General features: G+C 41.5%; 1 protein-coding gene across 1 annotated transcript in view; it reads right to left on the bottom strand.

Annotated features, from left to right (window-relative positions):
* TMEFF2 (transmembrane protein with EGF like and two follistatin like domains 2) overlaps positions 1-18,153 on the bottom strand; it is a 236,887-nt gene that overhangs the window by 216,977 nt on the left and 1,757 nt on the right. The window contains exons 2-4 of the mRNA XM_054723459.1: positions 17,052-17,161; positions 6,716-6,845; positions 1,155-1,181 (exon numbers count right to left, since the gene is read on the bottom strand). Of these exons, the coding sequence (XP_054579434.1) occupies positions 1,155-1,181; positions 6,716-6,845; positions 17,052-17,161 (267 nt within the window). The remainder of the gene's footprint in view (positions 1-1,154; positions 1,182-6,715; positions 6,846-17,051; positions 17,162-18,153) is intronic.

The raw sequence follows: 18,153 nt of genomic DNA, 5'->3' as shown, positions 1-18,153 counted from the left end.
TTTTACGCTGTCCTGGTAGTAAATCTTAAATCCTGTTTCGTTTTAGTCTTCCTGGAAAAACACCTGTGCTCTCATCGCTGCTCTAACTGTGTTCTCTGGCAGTGCTCACTGGAACTATGTAAGCCTTTCGCTACATAAGGCTACTGGATAATTTGTAATGTGCTGCCTGAACTAGGGAAGGCCTGCCGCAGAGAGCAGATTTTCCTGAACTCAAGGACCTCTTTTCTTTACATTATCAAACTCCACATTTAAGGACTAAAATTTACTTGGAATCATATATTTAATCATTTTATACTCCTTAAGCAAAGCCTTGAGAATATTTATGTTTTTATTCATTCTTTTCTTATTGTTCCTGTTGAAATTACACCTAGTTATTTTTTTTCTTCTTCTTGGGCATAAAGCTGGAATTTTTGCCTAATTTCATTTGAAAAGCATTTTGGGAAATTTACAATGAAGGTTTAATCCATACATAATACCTTGTCAGTAAGTACTTGAGATCAAATTTTTAAAGTTTCTGGCTCTCTCTTATCTTATACACTTCTGTAAACATACAATTACAGAATGAAAACATATATGTATCTTATTTTAGTAAAAATAAATATAGATTTAATCGAAGTAAAGATACTATCCTATGTTCATTGGTCTAAATTGTGTTCACATTCTTTTCCTTTCCTTTTAGGAGAGCAACTTCCTTCAGTTTCAAATTATTAATCTGATAATGTCGACCCTGTTTAAAAGGTAGTTATGTATGTGTTAATATTGATACCTGGTAATTAATAGCAATATTATAAAAAAACAATTATTTAAATTATTTTTTCATGAGTTCTTTTTGCCTTGACAAATATGCTTGAAATCTTCTATTAGAAAGTTTTGACATGCATATATATATATATATCAAAGATAACTCAGACATAAATAAGTAAACAATGAGGATTAGATGGAGATAGCATTCTTAAGTATAATTCATAAATATATCAAATAACTTGCATAGTATATACATTTACTTATTAAGGATAATGATATATTTTTGTTTTCTCCTTTCCTAAAATACAACTTGTAAATTCCTTTCAAATATTTATAATAGCAAATATATAAGTAAACAAGCACAAATAATCACATGAAAGTCTTCAAATATGTTAAAAGGCAACTCCTACCTCCATCTCCAGATCCGGATCCTGCATCTGGAATGAAAAAAGAAATATTTTATTTTTGCTTGAAAAACATATTTAAAACTATTTATGACATTTTTTTTTTAGTTCATGTTTCCTTTCTTCACTAAGACAGTAATATAATTGAGAAAATTACTATTATTTAATCTGAAAACGTGTATTCACATCGATTTAATTTCTATAGCACAACTTATAAAATAAATTCTCTATTACTTTCATACTTAAATTTTATTTAAAAAGGATTACCTAGTTTTAAAATAATTCCTAAACTTACTATGTAAAAATCTCTCATTTTAATTTTAATCAGGATAAATCTAGTGGCATTAACAAAAACAAAAAATTTGAAAATGAGATGCTTATGACAATCAGTGAGATTTAGAATTTAAACAGTCTAAGACATGTAGCAAGTAAACTCATAATTAAGCTTTATATTCTTGTAAATTGCATATGCACAAAGAGAAAAACAGTTTAAACATAAATCTCTTTTTATATAAATGTTAATATGTATTCCAAATACCACAATTGTGAATGAGTCTATCAGCCACCAACAGCATTCCTTGTCTTTGAAATCAGTGGAAGAGGGAGATTAACTTTGTGTTTGTGCTTAAAACTGAACACACCCTAGGTGGTGCTTGAAATAAAAAACATTCTCCCTTCTGCATTTTCCTTTCCCCATTCCTTCTCTCCCCTCCCTCCTACATAATTACCACTGGTCGGAGCTGTCTGTTTCTGACAGGCCCCAGAAACACCCGACTTTCTAGTTGGCGTCAACAGCACTGAGATTCCATCTGCTCCCACCTGTTAAGTGTATAGACATTGTCTTCCTTCTACCTCCATTCTTCTTTCCCATCGAAATGCACTGGGTTTTGTACCTTTGATACTAATACTGGGAATGAGACTAGTACTGGTATTCTCTGCCTGATATGCCCTCATCTCACACGGAAATCTTCACCAGAGTTTAAGAACTATATCAAGTGCCACTTCTATAAATTTGTGGTTGATGTTTTATTCCAATGAAAATAAAACTTGCCACCGTGCCACTTATGGAGAGGCACTGCCTAGAAAGAAGCACAGTGGCTGAAAATCCACAGAAGGCTGACACATGTGGAAGAATGGATGCCTCCTCAGCAGCCTTCCTTGGCGTGTTAGGCATTAGTCAGCCATGAAGGAGCGGTAGTTGGAATTGCCAGCCTTGGTGGGAACTCATATTAACGAAATTCACAGGATCTAACTGTATGAAATGTCACGTCTTTAATTAACTGCTAATGTGATTAAGGCTCATGTTTCTGGGCCATCATATCCTTTCTTGAAAGATAAGCTAGTTGGTTAAACAATCTATAATAATAAAAGCATAATATGCGAATTAGACCGAACAGCCAAACGACCTTCCAGACGTCCTTCCGGACAAAGCCTCAGTGGCAATGGCCGAGGCAGAGGAGGTTAGGGGCAATCAGGCAGGCAAGCGGAGGCAGTTAGGAGTGATCAGGCAGGCAGGCAGGCAGGCAAGGAGTTAGGGGCAATTAGGCAGGCAGGCAAGTGGTTAGGGGTGATCAGACAGGCAGGCAGAGGGGTTAGGGGCAATGAAGCAGTCATGGAATCGGGCCTAAACTGGCAGTTGGACATCCCCCAAGGGTCCTGGATTGCGAGAGGGTTCAGGCTGGGCTGAGGGATGCCCCCCAAGCCCCATTCATGAATTTCATGCACTGGGCCTGTACTTTAGAATAAAAACCCTTTGTAGTTAAGTATAGAAAATAAGGATTTTTAAAAATTTCATCTTTATTGATGAAAGTATTATAGATGTCCCCTCTTTTTCTCCCATTGGCCCTCTCCACCGCATCCCCCCACCTCCAGGCCTTCACCACACTATTGTGTCTCATGGGTTATGCATATATGCACACAAGTTCTTTGGGTAATCATATAATCTGACTATTTAATGGCAACAGATCAAAAAAGGCTGATGCATTCATCTCCAGAATAGAACAGTCCTGTCAACTGAACTGATAACCATAAGCCATGGCACCATCACTTTTGGACAGGACAGTGCTGAAATGATCAATGCTGAGCAAGTCTCCTTTGTGTATACCTTCCCAAGTAAAATTTTAACTGATTTTATTTGAACGAATTTGAAAGCTTAATTCAGTATTATTTACAATCATCAGGGGCTAATAACAGGCTATATGATTATAGCACTGATACATTCTACCTGTGCTTTAGTTGAATGTGTATAGTTTCTTATTCTTTTCCCCCTAGACCATAAGCTTCTTTAACTCAAGGCCCATATCTTGTTTAGTTTTCCATCCTTACATGAATATCAGAGGAAATGTGTGAAAGCTTAAGGATTTCAAGCTCCAAACATTAGAATATTACTCATTGGATGACATAAGGAGTGTTATTCAACCTTCCTAAGCTTATTCATCCTCTATTCAATGGCTATAGTCATGTGCATCCCGTTGGGCTATTTTGAGACTTACTACACAATATCATATTTTAAATGCTTACACTGCATCTGGAACACAATAATTAGATTTCTGAGTAAATATTGCCTATTCATCTATAGGTTTCCTTATAAATAAACATTGCTGGGGGAAATCAAGAGAATGGCAGTAGAATTTCGGCTTGCATTTCCCAGGTATGCTTCAAAAAATTCATGCAGTTTAGTTCATAAGCTAATTTGCATTTGATCTGACCCATACTGAGTATTTAGGAAAGAAAGGAACCACAGGTTTTAAAAATAGTCACTTAAGTTCATGGCATCATTATGAACTAGTGATGGAAAGCTTTAATGATTACTGTAAGATGAGTCATTTTGGCAAACAAGAGATAAGTTAGCCACTAAAACCTTATTGGTGAGACAGAAACACCTAAGAAAAAAAAGTCATGTGGTTGGACTTGAATCTGGGCTCCTAGTCAATGCATTTCTTTTTTTTTTTTTCAATGCATTTCTTATAAGGCAAAAAATAAGTGAAATAGACAGTGAGGCTGTGGACCAGACTGCCCAATAGAAAAACCATTTTCTGGATCAAAAATGATGTTTACGTTCAATGAAACATGGGGTGGGCAGAAGTAGGTTTACAGTGGTTCCTATGGAAAAGGACACGCAGGGTAGGCTCATTACATTAGCTTTGTTAATGGTGTTCCGCATACGCATGACTGTAAACCTACTTCTGCCCACCACCCGGCGTGATAAAGATACAGCTACATCTTTTACTGCCTTTTATTCCTAGAGATCACACCTTGCCACCTCTACTCAGTGTCAAACAGCATTAGGAAATAAATGGAAAATCCACCAAGAAGAGAATGAGGATCTCCTTTAGACCGAAAGTCAGAATTCCAATTTATTTAGAGTCAGATCTGGTTAATCAAAGCTACTTTGGTCCCTCCATCACTATTCAGATCAAAACCCTTTCAGATTTACAAGTCCATGGAAGAGGCGTTCAGCAATCCTGGCTTGCTAATTAAATCCTGGAGGAATCTAAGTCTATGAATGAGCTATGGATGAATTATCCATTGTGAGGAAGTTTTCTGCATGGTTAGGTGTTTATGTTCATAGTATAACTAACACAAAAGGGGCCAGAATGGGGAGATCTGAATGAATCAGAAGAATGCTACTGCACACGCCGACAAGAACTCCGAGGCTGGCAGGTGGGAGAGGTTTTGTGACGACACGTTGTTAGCCGTGATCACAGCTTCATGAGTGCTCCTTAGGAGGCCTGTCCACGGGTTCCCACTGGCTGCCGTCAGGACAGCCGTCCTATATGGTCCTGAGTAAGCAGATCCCTCCCTTAGTCCTTGCTGGTATTGGACTACATGGGACTTGGCTTCTGGGAGTCAGCTGTTACTTCCTCTTCCTTTTGTCTGTTCCGTTTGCCCTCAGTCTTATTTTTCACTTCTTCTCCATTAGCTATGGTAGGTGGGTTGATTTTTCATCATTTGTTTGCTCTGTGCCGTCCTTTCTAGCTCCCCCCGCCCTGCTCTGAGAGCAGCATGTCGATCCTCCTCCTCTCCTGCTGGGGAAGGTGGTCCCGTAACTCTCACTTCTTGCTGTCACTTTCACTCACAGGTGGAATGGCAACGATCGGTTTGCTCTGGCAAGTAAGAAGTGAGTGGAGCACCGACCAGTCCAGCTCCTCCCACCCCACCCCCAGTCACCCTCCCAAAAGGACATTCACATCGTGAGGCAAAGAATCCCGTGGGAGAAAAAACTACTTAGAAACTAAAACCCAAACCAGAAAACCTGCATCACTGTCCATGAGGACGGATGCTTCTCTCTTCTGCTAATTCTCAGAAACTTTGGTTGTCACCAGCACAATATCAGAACATTATCAATTACTAACAATCGATCAACGATAGGCTTAAGGTACCCTTTTAAAGAATGTGAGACCTTCCTTTTTCTCATTTACCACCCTGCCGCAGCCAGCATGCACACAACTGTTAACACAATTCCCTAGGATAGAAATACCTGTTATCCACGAGGTATTTTCAATACACTAGACGTCTCCTGGCACTATTCCATGACTGCATCTTCGAAGGAAGTTCATATTTTATAGCTATATTATTTTTCCCTGGCCATGCCTCTATCATCCTCAGAAATGCTGACGTCCCAGAGAGATGCATATCTGCCATTAAGGACATCTACCACAGGACAGCTACCACGCGTGTCATTTCAATGTCTCACAGCCACTGGGCAAACTCGGCTCCATTGTAAGCACTGCGCTAGCGAGTCAGCCTCACTGGGGGGGGGGGGGGGGGGGGGGCCGTTTTCCCTGCCTGCGGTGCTGGTCAGCTCTGAGAGCCACCGGACACACAAGGGAGGCCTGACAAGCTAAAGAGCATCATCTGTGACTTTGTCAGTTATTCTTCCCCTCACTTTCTGTACAGAGTATTGTTCACACTAACTCAGAGCGCTGTGGAGTCCCAGGCTGCCTGTGTCAGGAAGGACAGTGCCATCAGAAGGAATGTCTACCCCCAATACAGCCTTCACAAGAAGCTACTCAACGGCGGGAGGGCGTTCTGTAGAGCTGCTAACGTTAGCATCACCTTGCCTTCCAAACCCAAATCCAGCAGAAGATGCGACTGCTCAAAACATACAAATCTATCTGCATAGATAGGTGTCTGTATATTTGACATGTGGGTGCTCAATCTAGATTTTTCATTATATTAGTCAACTGTCTGCACTTCGTTAAATAACATGTACTAAAACCTACCAGTATCACAGTGCGGGGAGGCCTGGAGAGGGGGCGGGAGTGGGGCGTAGGGGGTCAATGAGGGAGGAAAGGGGGACATCTGTAATACTTTCAACAAAAAGATCAATTTAAAAAAAATAAAATCTACCAACGTCCTTACGGTAGATTTTCTCTTCCGGAAAGGGTTTGAAATGCAAAAAGACACGGGCTGCGGATAATGTATCTTTGTACAAAGGAATACAGGCTTGTCTAGCCAGTGTATCGTCTGAATTGTTCTCTGAAGATAACAACAAAAAGCAAGACACGGTTTGGGGGTGGGGAACGCCCCAGCAGGTGCAGGGAGCCGCAGGGTCAGGGACCTACCGGTGGCGCAGGAGCCTTCGGCCGCCACGAGGATCTCGCTCTGCTGCTTGCAGGCCGCCTGCCGCAGGTAGCACTCGTTCTGGAAGGTCTCCCCGTTGGAGCCGCACACGGGCACGTAGTCGCTGTTGCACTGGGGACAGACACACAGGGGGCGCTGCGGTTAGTACTGGAGTCTGCACAGCCCTGACTTCGGGGACAGAAATCGTCACTGACAGCAGAAAGCGCCTGTCTTCCTCCTCAGCCACCCTCACGGCCTCCAATCGCCTTTGACCTTGCAAGGGGATCCTTCAAAGGCACACAAAGGCAATGCCACGTCAGCCAGCCCGCCGCTTGATGCAGATTGAAAAGGAGCCTTCTAAATTGATCAGGCAATTCCAGCAAAGTGATCAGACAAGCAATACTCAAAAGAGAGCGCAACCAATATTACCAATACTGTGGAGGACGGTTTTTCTGATATATGGCCCATCTGGCTTGGTGGGAAAAATAAAACATGCTCCAGTATTGAAAGCTATTAGGAAACAGGGAATGTGTATATGTGGAGAGCCAAAGTGTGTAACTGAAATGCCAGAGAATTCAGCCACTCTTCAGCGTGATTTTTTTTTTCTGTTGAATTTTAATCTTTATAAATTTCTAAATATTTGACAAGACACTTGGATTGCCACTTAATTTTTTATATCATTAGATATGGGATATCGATGTAGATACAGTGTGGAGAGAAATGAAATACAGGAAAAAAAATTCAGCAACTAATGAACTACATGTAAACTTTATTGACTATTCAAAAATATGACTATTACATATTCCATAAAGAGAAAAGTTCAGTTTAAAGACAGTCTTATTATGAAGAAGTACACATTTTACAACGGAAATCAGGCAACCTGCAGGGGACACTCATCATAATATAATCACAGCCTAAGGCAGTGGAGGTACTTGGCTGTGTCCTGGGCTGCTAACCATGCCAGAGATGATTATCTCCTGATGACCGCTACAGATGCGCTTCATTGTTTAATCACAACAAATATAAGGACGAAGATGATGATTTACAAATAACTCCGCCTATGCCAAAAGCTGAGTAGAGCCAATCAGACATACACATGTATGTGAAAACACTTTGCTGTCTTCTACTTCTTGTTAAAATATTTGGATTTTTAATGTGTCGTAAAGGCATAACACTTTGCAATAAACAAATGATCTAGTGAGATGGCTAGGAAAGGTTTAATATATATGGTAATAAACCTAAAATCCTACCATAAGGTAAATTCAACTCAAGGATTTATGCAACAAAAGAGGAAATTCTCAATCAAGTTACAATCTGATGATAAAAACCTGAGATTTATTTTTTACTCTATTTCCTTACGATATCTGTAATTTCTCCCTCCCAAACAACCAGTTAACTCTTGCTCTTCGCCTTTATGTAACACTAGAGGCCTGGTGCACGAATTCGTGCATGGGTGGGGTCCCTAGGCCTGGCTGGCAATTGAGGCCTATCAGGGGGCCAGTCGGCCGGGGGGAGGGATCCTGGGAGGTTGGCCGGCTGGTTCCCAGGTCAGGGCCTATTTGCGGGGGTGAGGGGCACTGGAAGAGGGAGGGACTGTGGGAGGTTGGCCAGCTAGGGGGAGGGGCCTCAGAAGGATGGTTGTGGGAGCGCACTGACCACCAGGGGGCAGCTCCTGCATTGAGTATCTTCCCCCTGGTGGTCAGTGAGCATCATAGCGACTGGTTGACCAGTCGTTCTGGCTGTTCAGTCCTACCGGTCGCTTAGGCTTTTATATATATAGATTGGCTTAATCATCCTAACACTTTACAATGATTTAAGTCAATGTTCTCTGAAAAGAAAGTCATTTATGAGCTGTATTTTGTATCAACTAATGAAAAACTTAAATATAGTTTTTTACTAACTGTGATATACTTTTCTCCCAATAGTAAATCCAAATTCAATGACGCTAATATTAGAATCACCATAATTGCTAATATGGCGATTTAGACATTAAATCATATTCAGTTAGCAATTGAATATTATTAAAATGATTTAAATATTTAAAATATGGCATATTTTAGAAATCTTTAGTTCAACAATCTCTAATCTAGTCATTCTGGATAACACTCTCTACAATAATTCCTTTTCACAGTTACACTACTGGCTCCCAGAATCAGTCTGTCTACATGATTATATTTTAAAAACTGTTTTGATTGAAAATTTTGCTAATGAGAATCTTTAACTCAATAACTAATTCTGGTCAGGTGGTACATGTGTAAGGCAGCCTTCCATACGCTTTCCAAATACATAAATATAAACATATATATTAGCCTACATCTGCAAAGCGACCAACCACAGAACTGAACGTCTTCATCCTTACTGAAGAAATAAGGCAAAGCACAATGTCAGTGAAAGCCGAATCGTCCAGTGAGCAGCGCTGAGGAAACACCCAAGGAGTGGGGCTGGTGCTCGTGTCAGAGGCATGGCCAGGTGGATGATGGGAGCTTGACAAAGCGGTGTGTTCAGGACCAGGGGCAGGAGAACCTAAAGGGGATTGATGAGGACGCACCGACACTCCAATGGGGCCTGAGCAAGTGGAGGAGAGCCTGTGAAGAAGTGAACAGCTGGTAACATAGTCAGTAGACCTAACCAGGCAGATGACTGGACTAGTTAGCCTCTCATGCTGGGGTCCTAGCATTCTTGTCACTGGTTACCTTGCCAGCTCTACCTCCAGCCCTGGTTACAATGCTTTGGGTGTTGATTATGGGGGTCCACGTTTTCCTCTCTCTGATTCCTTGTTTCCCTATTTATCCTTCTTCTCTACCTCCGCAGATGACTCAGATATAGGAGTGGACTGGGAGTGAGGTGTGGGAGGGGTTTATTATCTCTGTCAAGTGCTAGTACACAAGGCTGATATGCATCTTAAAATATCCAATAAACCGATAGCGTGCTCATATGCCACGGCTGAGGGGAGTGGCACGCCAAATGCGAGCAGTGCTAAAAACAGAGCTCAGGCTCCCTGCACACGCCAGAAGGCAGAGGAGTCTGGAGCGGAAGAGAGCTTAACTGCAGATTATCACAAGATGCTGTGGGCCCTTGAGTGCCAGGCCTTGCACTCATTGATAAGAATCACACACGGAGGGAGCATACTCTAAATCACTAAGACTCAGGAGTGATGGCCAGTCCCAGGCGCTCTCATTTCTCTCACTGCCTTGGTGTAGGACAGTGGTCGGCAAACTGCGGCACGAGCCACATGCGGCTCTTTGGCCCCTTGAGTTTTTAGCAAAGGCCAGCTTAGGAGGACCCTAATTAAGTTAATAACAATGTACCTACCTGTATAGTTTAAGTTTAAAAAATTTGGCTCTCCAAAGAAATTTCAATCGTTGTACTGTTGATATTTGGCTCTGCTGACTAATGAGTTTGCCGACCACTGGCATAGGACTTCATGTAGATCACTCAATGATGACATGTTTAACAGATTTATTCCTCAGTTTCCCCATTTGAAATGGTTCACTGGGGCATTTAGGAGGGTTAACAGAGTTCGTGTTTTTAAAACACTTTGCACTATTTACTTATGAAAAGAAATAGAAACGATTTGTGTTTTCACTGGCAGAGCCATCACCATCCAACATCGACTCTTAAACATGCATGTCTAAAATTAGAAAAATAAATTAAAACAGGAGAAGCCTAGCATAGAAATAAGCTAACTGCTACATTAAAATACGCCAAGTTGTTTGGAATAGTTTTTTCGTGGTAATCATAATACTGCTCAGTTGAAAAGGAAGGGACATATTCAGATGTTAAGTGACTTGCTAAAGGCTACAGAGTTGGCTGGTAAGAGAAGAAATAAGACTCAGGCCCAGATGGTTAGGCCCATAAATGTATGTGTTGTACAAACTTCCTCTCAGGAAAACAGTGATTCTATTTCTCGTAAGATGTTTTAGACTCTTAAGTTTATTTTCCAAATATGTGTTTTTCAGGAGAATGGTTTTGTTCCAAAATGCCCACATTGCTGAAGAAAGCAGCTACACGCCACACTGGCAGACTTCATGACTTGACACCAGAATATATGGAATTCATTTTGCTATAAATGGACAAAAAATGTATGTGAGAAGTTTCTATGTGAATGATTGCTTGTTTGGTTAGTAAGGATTTCATTTAGCGGAGATTTCAGCATCTAGGAACTATGCACAACTTCTATTTTACATACTGTCTGCACCTTCCCTAGAATCTGGCATCTAGAAGGTTCTCCACAGATGTTAAGTGAATTCTGCTCTATGCCCAGTTGTTACAGGCTTGGGAATGATTTCTTAGATATGTTATGCTTCTCCTCCAAAAGAGAAAAAAATAAAAAGCCTGCATTATGGCTCAACCCTTTGATCATTTCATAGCTATCTTTTACTTCTCTCTGAATACTTTTATTTTTTTAATTATTTTATTTTTAAAATTAAAAAAAAATCTTTATTGTTGAAAATATTATATATGTCTCCTTTTTCTTCCCCAATGACCCCTTCTAGCCTGCCCTCAAGCCCCCCCACAGGCCTTCACACCCTATTGTCTGTGACCATGGGTTATGCATCCTATCTAATAAAAGAGTAATATGCAAATTGACCATCACTCCAACACACAAGATGGTTGCCCCCATGTGGTCAAAGATGGTTACCCCCATGTGGACACAAGATGGCCACCACAAGATGGCCAGCAGGGGAGGGCAGTTGGGAGGGACCAGGCCTGCAAGGGAGGGCAGTTGGGGGCAATTAAGCCTGCAGGGGAGGGCAGTTAGGGGTGACCAGGCCGGCAGAGGAGGGACGTTGGGGGCGACCAGGCCTGCAGGGAAGGGCAGTTGGGGGGGACCAGGGCCTACAGGGGAGGGCAGTTAGGGGTGACCAGGCCTGCAGGGGAGGGCAGTTAGGGGCAAACAGGCTGGCAGGGGAGCAGTTAGGCATCAATCAGTCTGGCAGGGAAGTGTCTAGGGGGTGATCAGGCTGGCAGGCAGAAGCAGTTAAGGCAATCAGGAAGGCAGGCAGGTGAGCAGTTGGGAGCCAGCAGTCCTGGATTGTGAGAGGGATGTCCAACTGCCCGTTTAGGCCCTAAATGGGCAGTCGGACATCCCTCGAGGGGTCCCAGATTGGAGAGGGTGTAGGCTGGGCTGAGGGATACACACCCCCGTGCACAAATTTTGTGCACCGGGCCTCTAGTATATGCCTAAAAGGTGTTTGGTGGATCTCTTCCCACCCACCCCTGCCTTCCCTCTGAGATTCCACAGTCTGTTCCATGCTTCTATGTCTCTGGATCTATGTATGCTTTTGTGTATGGAAACATGTTTATGATTTTAAGAGTGGGCAGGCCTGTGACCATGGTGATAGTGACTCTGTGACTTCTGAGACTGAGTCATTAAAGGATCCAGCTTCTACCCGGTTCTTTCTCTCTCTCTGGATGCTTGCCCTGGAAATCCAGCCACTGTGCTCTGAGGAAACCCAAACTAGTCCACACAGAGAGATTCACAGAAAAGGATCAAGGCTCCCAGCTGACAGTCAGACATGAGTACAGAACCAGACCTTTCCGTGCCCGCCCTCGCACAGCCAACGCCCAGGGGAGAAGAGATGAGCTGTCTCCATTAAGCCATGTCCAATTACAGATTCATAAGCAAAATACTGTTCATTGTTTTGTGCCACTAAGTTCTGGAAAACTTGTCATGCAGTCCTAGTAAGTGGAATAATTGCAGATCTAAAGCATGGCTTATTAGATAAAAAAAAGTTTAATGTTTGGGTGAGTAATACCCAAAACACATTAAGGCTTCATCATATTTTTAAATTATAAAGTGATAACTGATCATTATTTGTCCAGTGTTATATATGAATAATTGCATGTCTTCCTTCCATCTTTCCATACCTCCCTCCTTCCTTCCTTCCTTTTCTCCTTTCATCCATCCATCTATTCATCTATTCACTCATCTATCCGTTCCTCCATTGTCTCTGGATTTTCATCCCCACAAGTGATTTACCAGATGGACCAGCACACCACTTGGTATACGGATAGGAATGTAGGGTACACACGGTTGAAACCCATTTTTGGAACTCATATCATCACCTAGGAATTAGTTGTACTACTTTTTAAGAAATATGTTTTCATTGATTTTAAAGAGAGACAGGGAGAGGGAGAGAGAGAGAGAAACATCAACGAGAGGCTGCCTCCTGCATGCCCACTACTGAGGATCGAGCACAAAACTGGGACATGTGCCTTGAAGGGGGATCGAACCAGGGACCCCTTGGTGCATGGGGCAACGTTCAACCAACTGAGCCACACTGGCCAGGGCGGTTGCACTACTTTTGACACTAAGAGTCCTCCACAATAAATGTGTACTTGTGTAGTTATTACTAATATTTTTATTTGCACGTATAACATTCTAGGAAAATATTTGGTTTGGTGTCAAAGGACTCCATTCTTGCTTTAGGATCACCACTCAATGGTAAGTTATTATATATTTATGGGCCTTAACTTCCTCATCTTTAAAAAGGGAAAATAATGATTTCACTCAGTTGTGAGAAATAAAGGAGATATAGAAGTCCCTCCATGACTTCAGTTACCAGCAGTTAATGTCAGTTGGAAAATATTAAATTGAAAATTCTCGAAATCAAAGTCCTTGCTTTTAAATGGGGTGCCTTTCTGCATAGCGTGATAATAGCTCACACCAACCCATGCCATCCCACCGGGTGTGAATCACCCCTTTGACCGGTGGCTCCCTGCCCATTAGCCACTTAGTAGCGATCTTGGTTATCAGCTCAACTGCTGGGGTATCGCAGTGCTTGTGTTCAAACAACCCTTATTTTACTAAATGGCCTCAAGCAAGAGGAGTGATGCTGGCAATTCGGATATGCCATGGAGTGCCTCCTTTAAGTGACAAGGTAAATACAGTACAAGACATGGTGTGTGAGAGAGAAAACACATGAACACAACTTCTACCACAGCCTATGCTTTCACTTTCCTATTTTATTATAGTTACTGCTGGTCATCACTTACTGTGCTACTTTATAAATTAAACTGTCACAGGCGTGTATACACAGGAGAAGGCATAGTATCTAGGGTTCGGTGCTCTCCTTGGATTCCTTCCCACCAGGACTCAGGGGCTATTGGAATCCGTTTGAAGGGCAGAATACATTGATTTCAAATCAGAAAAGAGATGAAGGCCCTCTGTCTGTGCGTCTGCCTCTCTCTCGCTGGTTAGTTCATTTTGTTCATTAGATTCCTCGTACGAGGGAAATGATGTGGCGCTTGTTTTTCTCTGACTGGCTCCTTTCAGAGAGCAGGCTGACAGCTGGGGGAGCGAGTGCGGGGGGAGGCATTGAGCAAAAAATGGAAAAAAAAGAGAAAAAAGAACTCACGGACACGGACAACAGTGTGGTACTTGTAGGGATTGGGGGGCAGAGGAGGGGAGCAGTGGAGGAGGGTGTAGGGGGGATAAATGGCAATGGATGGAGACTTGACTTGGGTGAACACACCTTCAGAGGATGTATTGTAGAATCATGCATCTGAAACCTGTATAATTTTGTTAATCAGTGTCACCCCGATCAATTCGGTAAAAATATAAATATAACTAAATAAAATAAAAATTAAAGACATGACGGCCACTATATGTTCACCTTAGTGCTCCAATAAAAGTCTAAGTTGGAAAACATTATAGATTATATACACATACACCCATTTCTCTTTGAAATTTATCTCTCAGCCAAAAAGGTGACAGTGTGTATGTTATTTGCATGAAAGAATTATGAACTCCTATTGTTCAGAATAGTACATAGGACAATAGATTTTCAGGAAATCTCTCTATCAGATACCAGGGAATTACACAAAAACACTCAAATCCATTGAAAAGTATTGGAAAAGACTGACTCAAGATACTCTTCACCTAAAATAGCCTACCTATTATGCTTTGTACAACCTGTTCATTTTCTTTGATCTTCAACTGAATTCAGCCACTGTAGATTCTTGGTAGGTGCAGAGTCTAAAAATTCCACTAGGAAAATGTTTCTTTTCTCCGGACACACTGACAACTATTGTAAAGCATAAACTAATGGCAATACTGATCTAGCAATAAACTTAAAATGCTACAGGCATTAGGAAAGGAACATTTACATTTCTTGGTTCGTACTCAAACTTGCCGTCATCCCACCCTCCATCTATTACACTCAAGGACTGTTTAAATTAATGACACATTTAGCTGACTGACCAACGCAGGAAAAACACAAATCTCTTTGTTGATAAAAGTTTTACCAAAACCCTTTGTGGAACCTGAAAACTGAACACCATTCCTTTAATAAGAAAATTGTACATTTTCCTTTAGTAGCGTGCGTCCTCCAGAATTTTGTGGACTCCTTTCCCCCCGCCCTCCCCTCCCGCCCCCCCTCTTTTCGGCATCTGCAGAATTATCACTCTCCATTTGAGGAACATTCTTCTTGATTCATTATACACTGTTTATGAGCTCCCTTCTTAGGGATACCCTTGGTTATGAAATAAGACACATTTATAGGAACCACACACTGAAAGTGGAAGAAATCCACCAAATTCTGTGGGTCTTTAATGATTTTTCCAGTTGTATTTTCCCTTCAGTTAACATTTGGGGAAAGTCTGAATTGAGAATTCTCATGTTCTATCTCTCTTACAAGTATGTAGTTCATTGAAAGAACACCATTGCATTGTTCATTGTGGCTGGAGACCAGCAGGGTGGTGTCACATGCATACTAAATATGCATGGATGTGTTTCTAAGACTATAGAATGGTCTAAAGATTAGGGTCTGGTCATAGCAGTGCTCACCCACCAGGAGGTAGTGTGTTTTACAAGTATCAGTTTTATTGTGTGTTTTTTAGAAAGAAGAAAATAATATCCAAGAAGCTTTTAGTTTTCTATAAACCAAAGTATAGTTAATTGTGAATTCTCTTCTCTCTCTCACAGGAAGATTGAATTCAATCTAAAATATTTAAATTTCATCAATAATCTAAATATTACCCAACTATAACAAACATTTAGACCTGAACTTGATGTTTAATGTTCTTGTTTGTTCTATATCCTTTTTAATTGCTTTTACAATCTTAAAGAAGTTTTCCCCAATCCAACCTATATAGTTTTATTTATGCAAATATTTCCTGGTTGAACCTTATGTGAGAATTCATGTGTATTTACGATAATTCAGTAACACTCAAAGGTGAATATAAGACATCAGCATGATATTTGAAAGTCTGTATAATTATGTAAACATTTTGAGAGAAATGAAGGTTTATAATTTACATGGTAGGAAGCATTTGTTAAATGATGACTATAATAATGACATTAATAGTTCTATCATTAATAATTACTGATAATCTAGTTTTGATGATAACAGTGCTGCCATCTCTCTTTATTTGCATCTTTTTTTTTTTTAACATGCAGCAAAGGACATCTTCCTACTGCTTATGAAATCGCTTGTGGCTATCTGTGCTCTTCTGGATTTCTGGGAGATTCATTTATAATTGCATATGGCACCCATGACGCACTGACATATATTAACAAGCTCCATGATTTCCCAAACTAACACAATAGCTTTAAAGTCACATTACGAAGGAGTTCATTTAAAAACTTAACCAGAATGCCAGGATAATAAAACCGAAGACCATTCAAAGAGAGTTCAATATGCTCAAAAGATGAGAGCCCCAATCAAACGGGAACAATATATGACAGTAAGCCAGTCAGAGACAGACAAATACCATATGATTTCACTCCGATGTGGCATGTAACAAACAAACTGAACTACCAAGCAAAATAGAGACAAGCTCATAGAGAGGAGGTAGATAGCTCCTGGGGCAAGGGGTGAGGGTGAGGGATTGAGCAAAAGAAAGAAAAAAGAGAAGAGAGAGAGAGAGAGAGAGAGAGAACTCATGGACATGGTCAACAGTGTGGGAACTGCAGGGGCGGGGAACAGGGCATAGAGGGGACAAGTGGTGATGGAAAAAATAAAAAATAAAACATTTTAAAAAAGGAACCGAAGTACAAGCCCACACCTCCACTGGCTGTTGACTCTTAGCCCTAGAGCTGACGTGTACACTGCATGCCGGAGGAGACACAGACACAGGTTTCCTTTGGCAAAGCAGAGGAACAACTTCATGGCATGTCTAACTGTGTCCCATGCATTTCTCAAAAACAAATAACTAACTAAATAAACGGTGCCCTCCTGACATCCATTGGCTCCCTCACCGGTGCCTGTGCGTGGTGCCAGCTTGTCTTTCAGCTGGCACAGCCATAAACTGCCAAGAGATGGGTTGTTAAGGGAGATCCTTGCTTGGTAGCCTCATTAAGGAATGAGAAGATGCCAATATCAGACTTCTTACCTTGAACTGACAGACGCAAGTCACAGTGTCTCCAATTCTTAAGCACTCGCCATCAAATTTACAGGTGTTGGTGTCACAGAGGAAGAGATCATTTTCTCTGTCGTCATAGCCTCAAATGTAAAGAGAACACGCCAGTCATTACAAAATGTCACAGACTTTAACAAAAATAGTGGCATCTGGAGGCTTTAAAGGAACTACCCTACATTTTAATTTGGACAACCACAGCTGTATTGCAAGGTCATTCTACTGATAACCTAAAAGAATCTAATTAAGTCATCAATATTTGTTTCTTTCTTTCACATTGCCTTTCTCTTTAATATCCTTTTTTTTTTTTTTTTTGGTAGTGCTCTTTTATTTTTTTTTTAGCTAGGTTTGACATTAACAATGCTGAATGGATATTTAATACTGGCTTCCTGGCTTCCTTATTGTTTTCTCGTTAAGTGAACTCTAGTTGATGACCCCACAGCCCACATTTTTAAAGAGAACTGGGGACGGTCTCTGAATGACATTTCACCAGTTCTCCATCTTTAATCATGCTTTTGCTTTACGGTCTGAAACAACCCCTTCTTTGGAGTTTCTCCCGACAGAGAGGAAACAAAGCCCCAATAATAAAGATAAACAGGCCCCGCGTTTGCTGTGCTGGTCTGTCTGGCTCGGATGGAGATGGATCACCTGTACGTTAACAGGGTAGGGGTGAGGGGGCCCGGGTCTTGACAATCTGCCTGGAAAGCCAGTCCCTTCTCTTTAGCTTCTGCAGACCCTGTAAGATATCCGGCTGATAACGGATTTCTTCACCGCCAACCTCAGTCTCTGAGACGATGCTCTAGTTAGGGATGAAGCAAACCGGTCCTGTTGGACTACAAAGCTACCAACACCTCAAACAACTGATCGTGCGGCTTGTCTGATAGTCCCAGGATCCAGTGCCTGGCAAGTGCCCCGGCGCCTGCTCAGTGGAAATCCGTCTTCCCGAGATGACATCCATGCACGCGTGAACCACGCACGAGTAAGTTACCGAAAACATGTTGAGTTTTAGAAAAACGCCCAATGTAGAAACTGTTAACAGAACAAAAGCCATCTGTTGACCCACAGCTAACAGGGCTGC

Source organism: Eptesicus fuscus, chromosome 11 (assembly GCF_027574615.1).
Source record: "Eptesicus fuscus isolate TK198812 chromosome 11, DD_ASM_mEF_20220401, whole genome shotgun sequence".
Classification (NCBI taxonomy): domain Eukaryota; kingdom Metazoa; phylum Chordata; class Mammalia; order Chiroptera; family Vespertilionidae; genus Eptesicus; species Eptesicus fuscus.
This window is presented reverse-complemented; position numbering and strand designations above follow the sequence as displayed.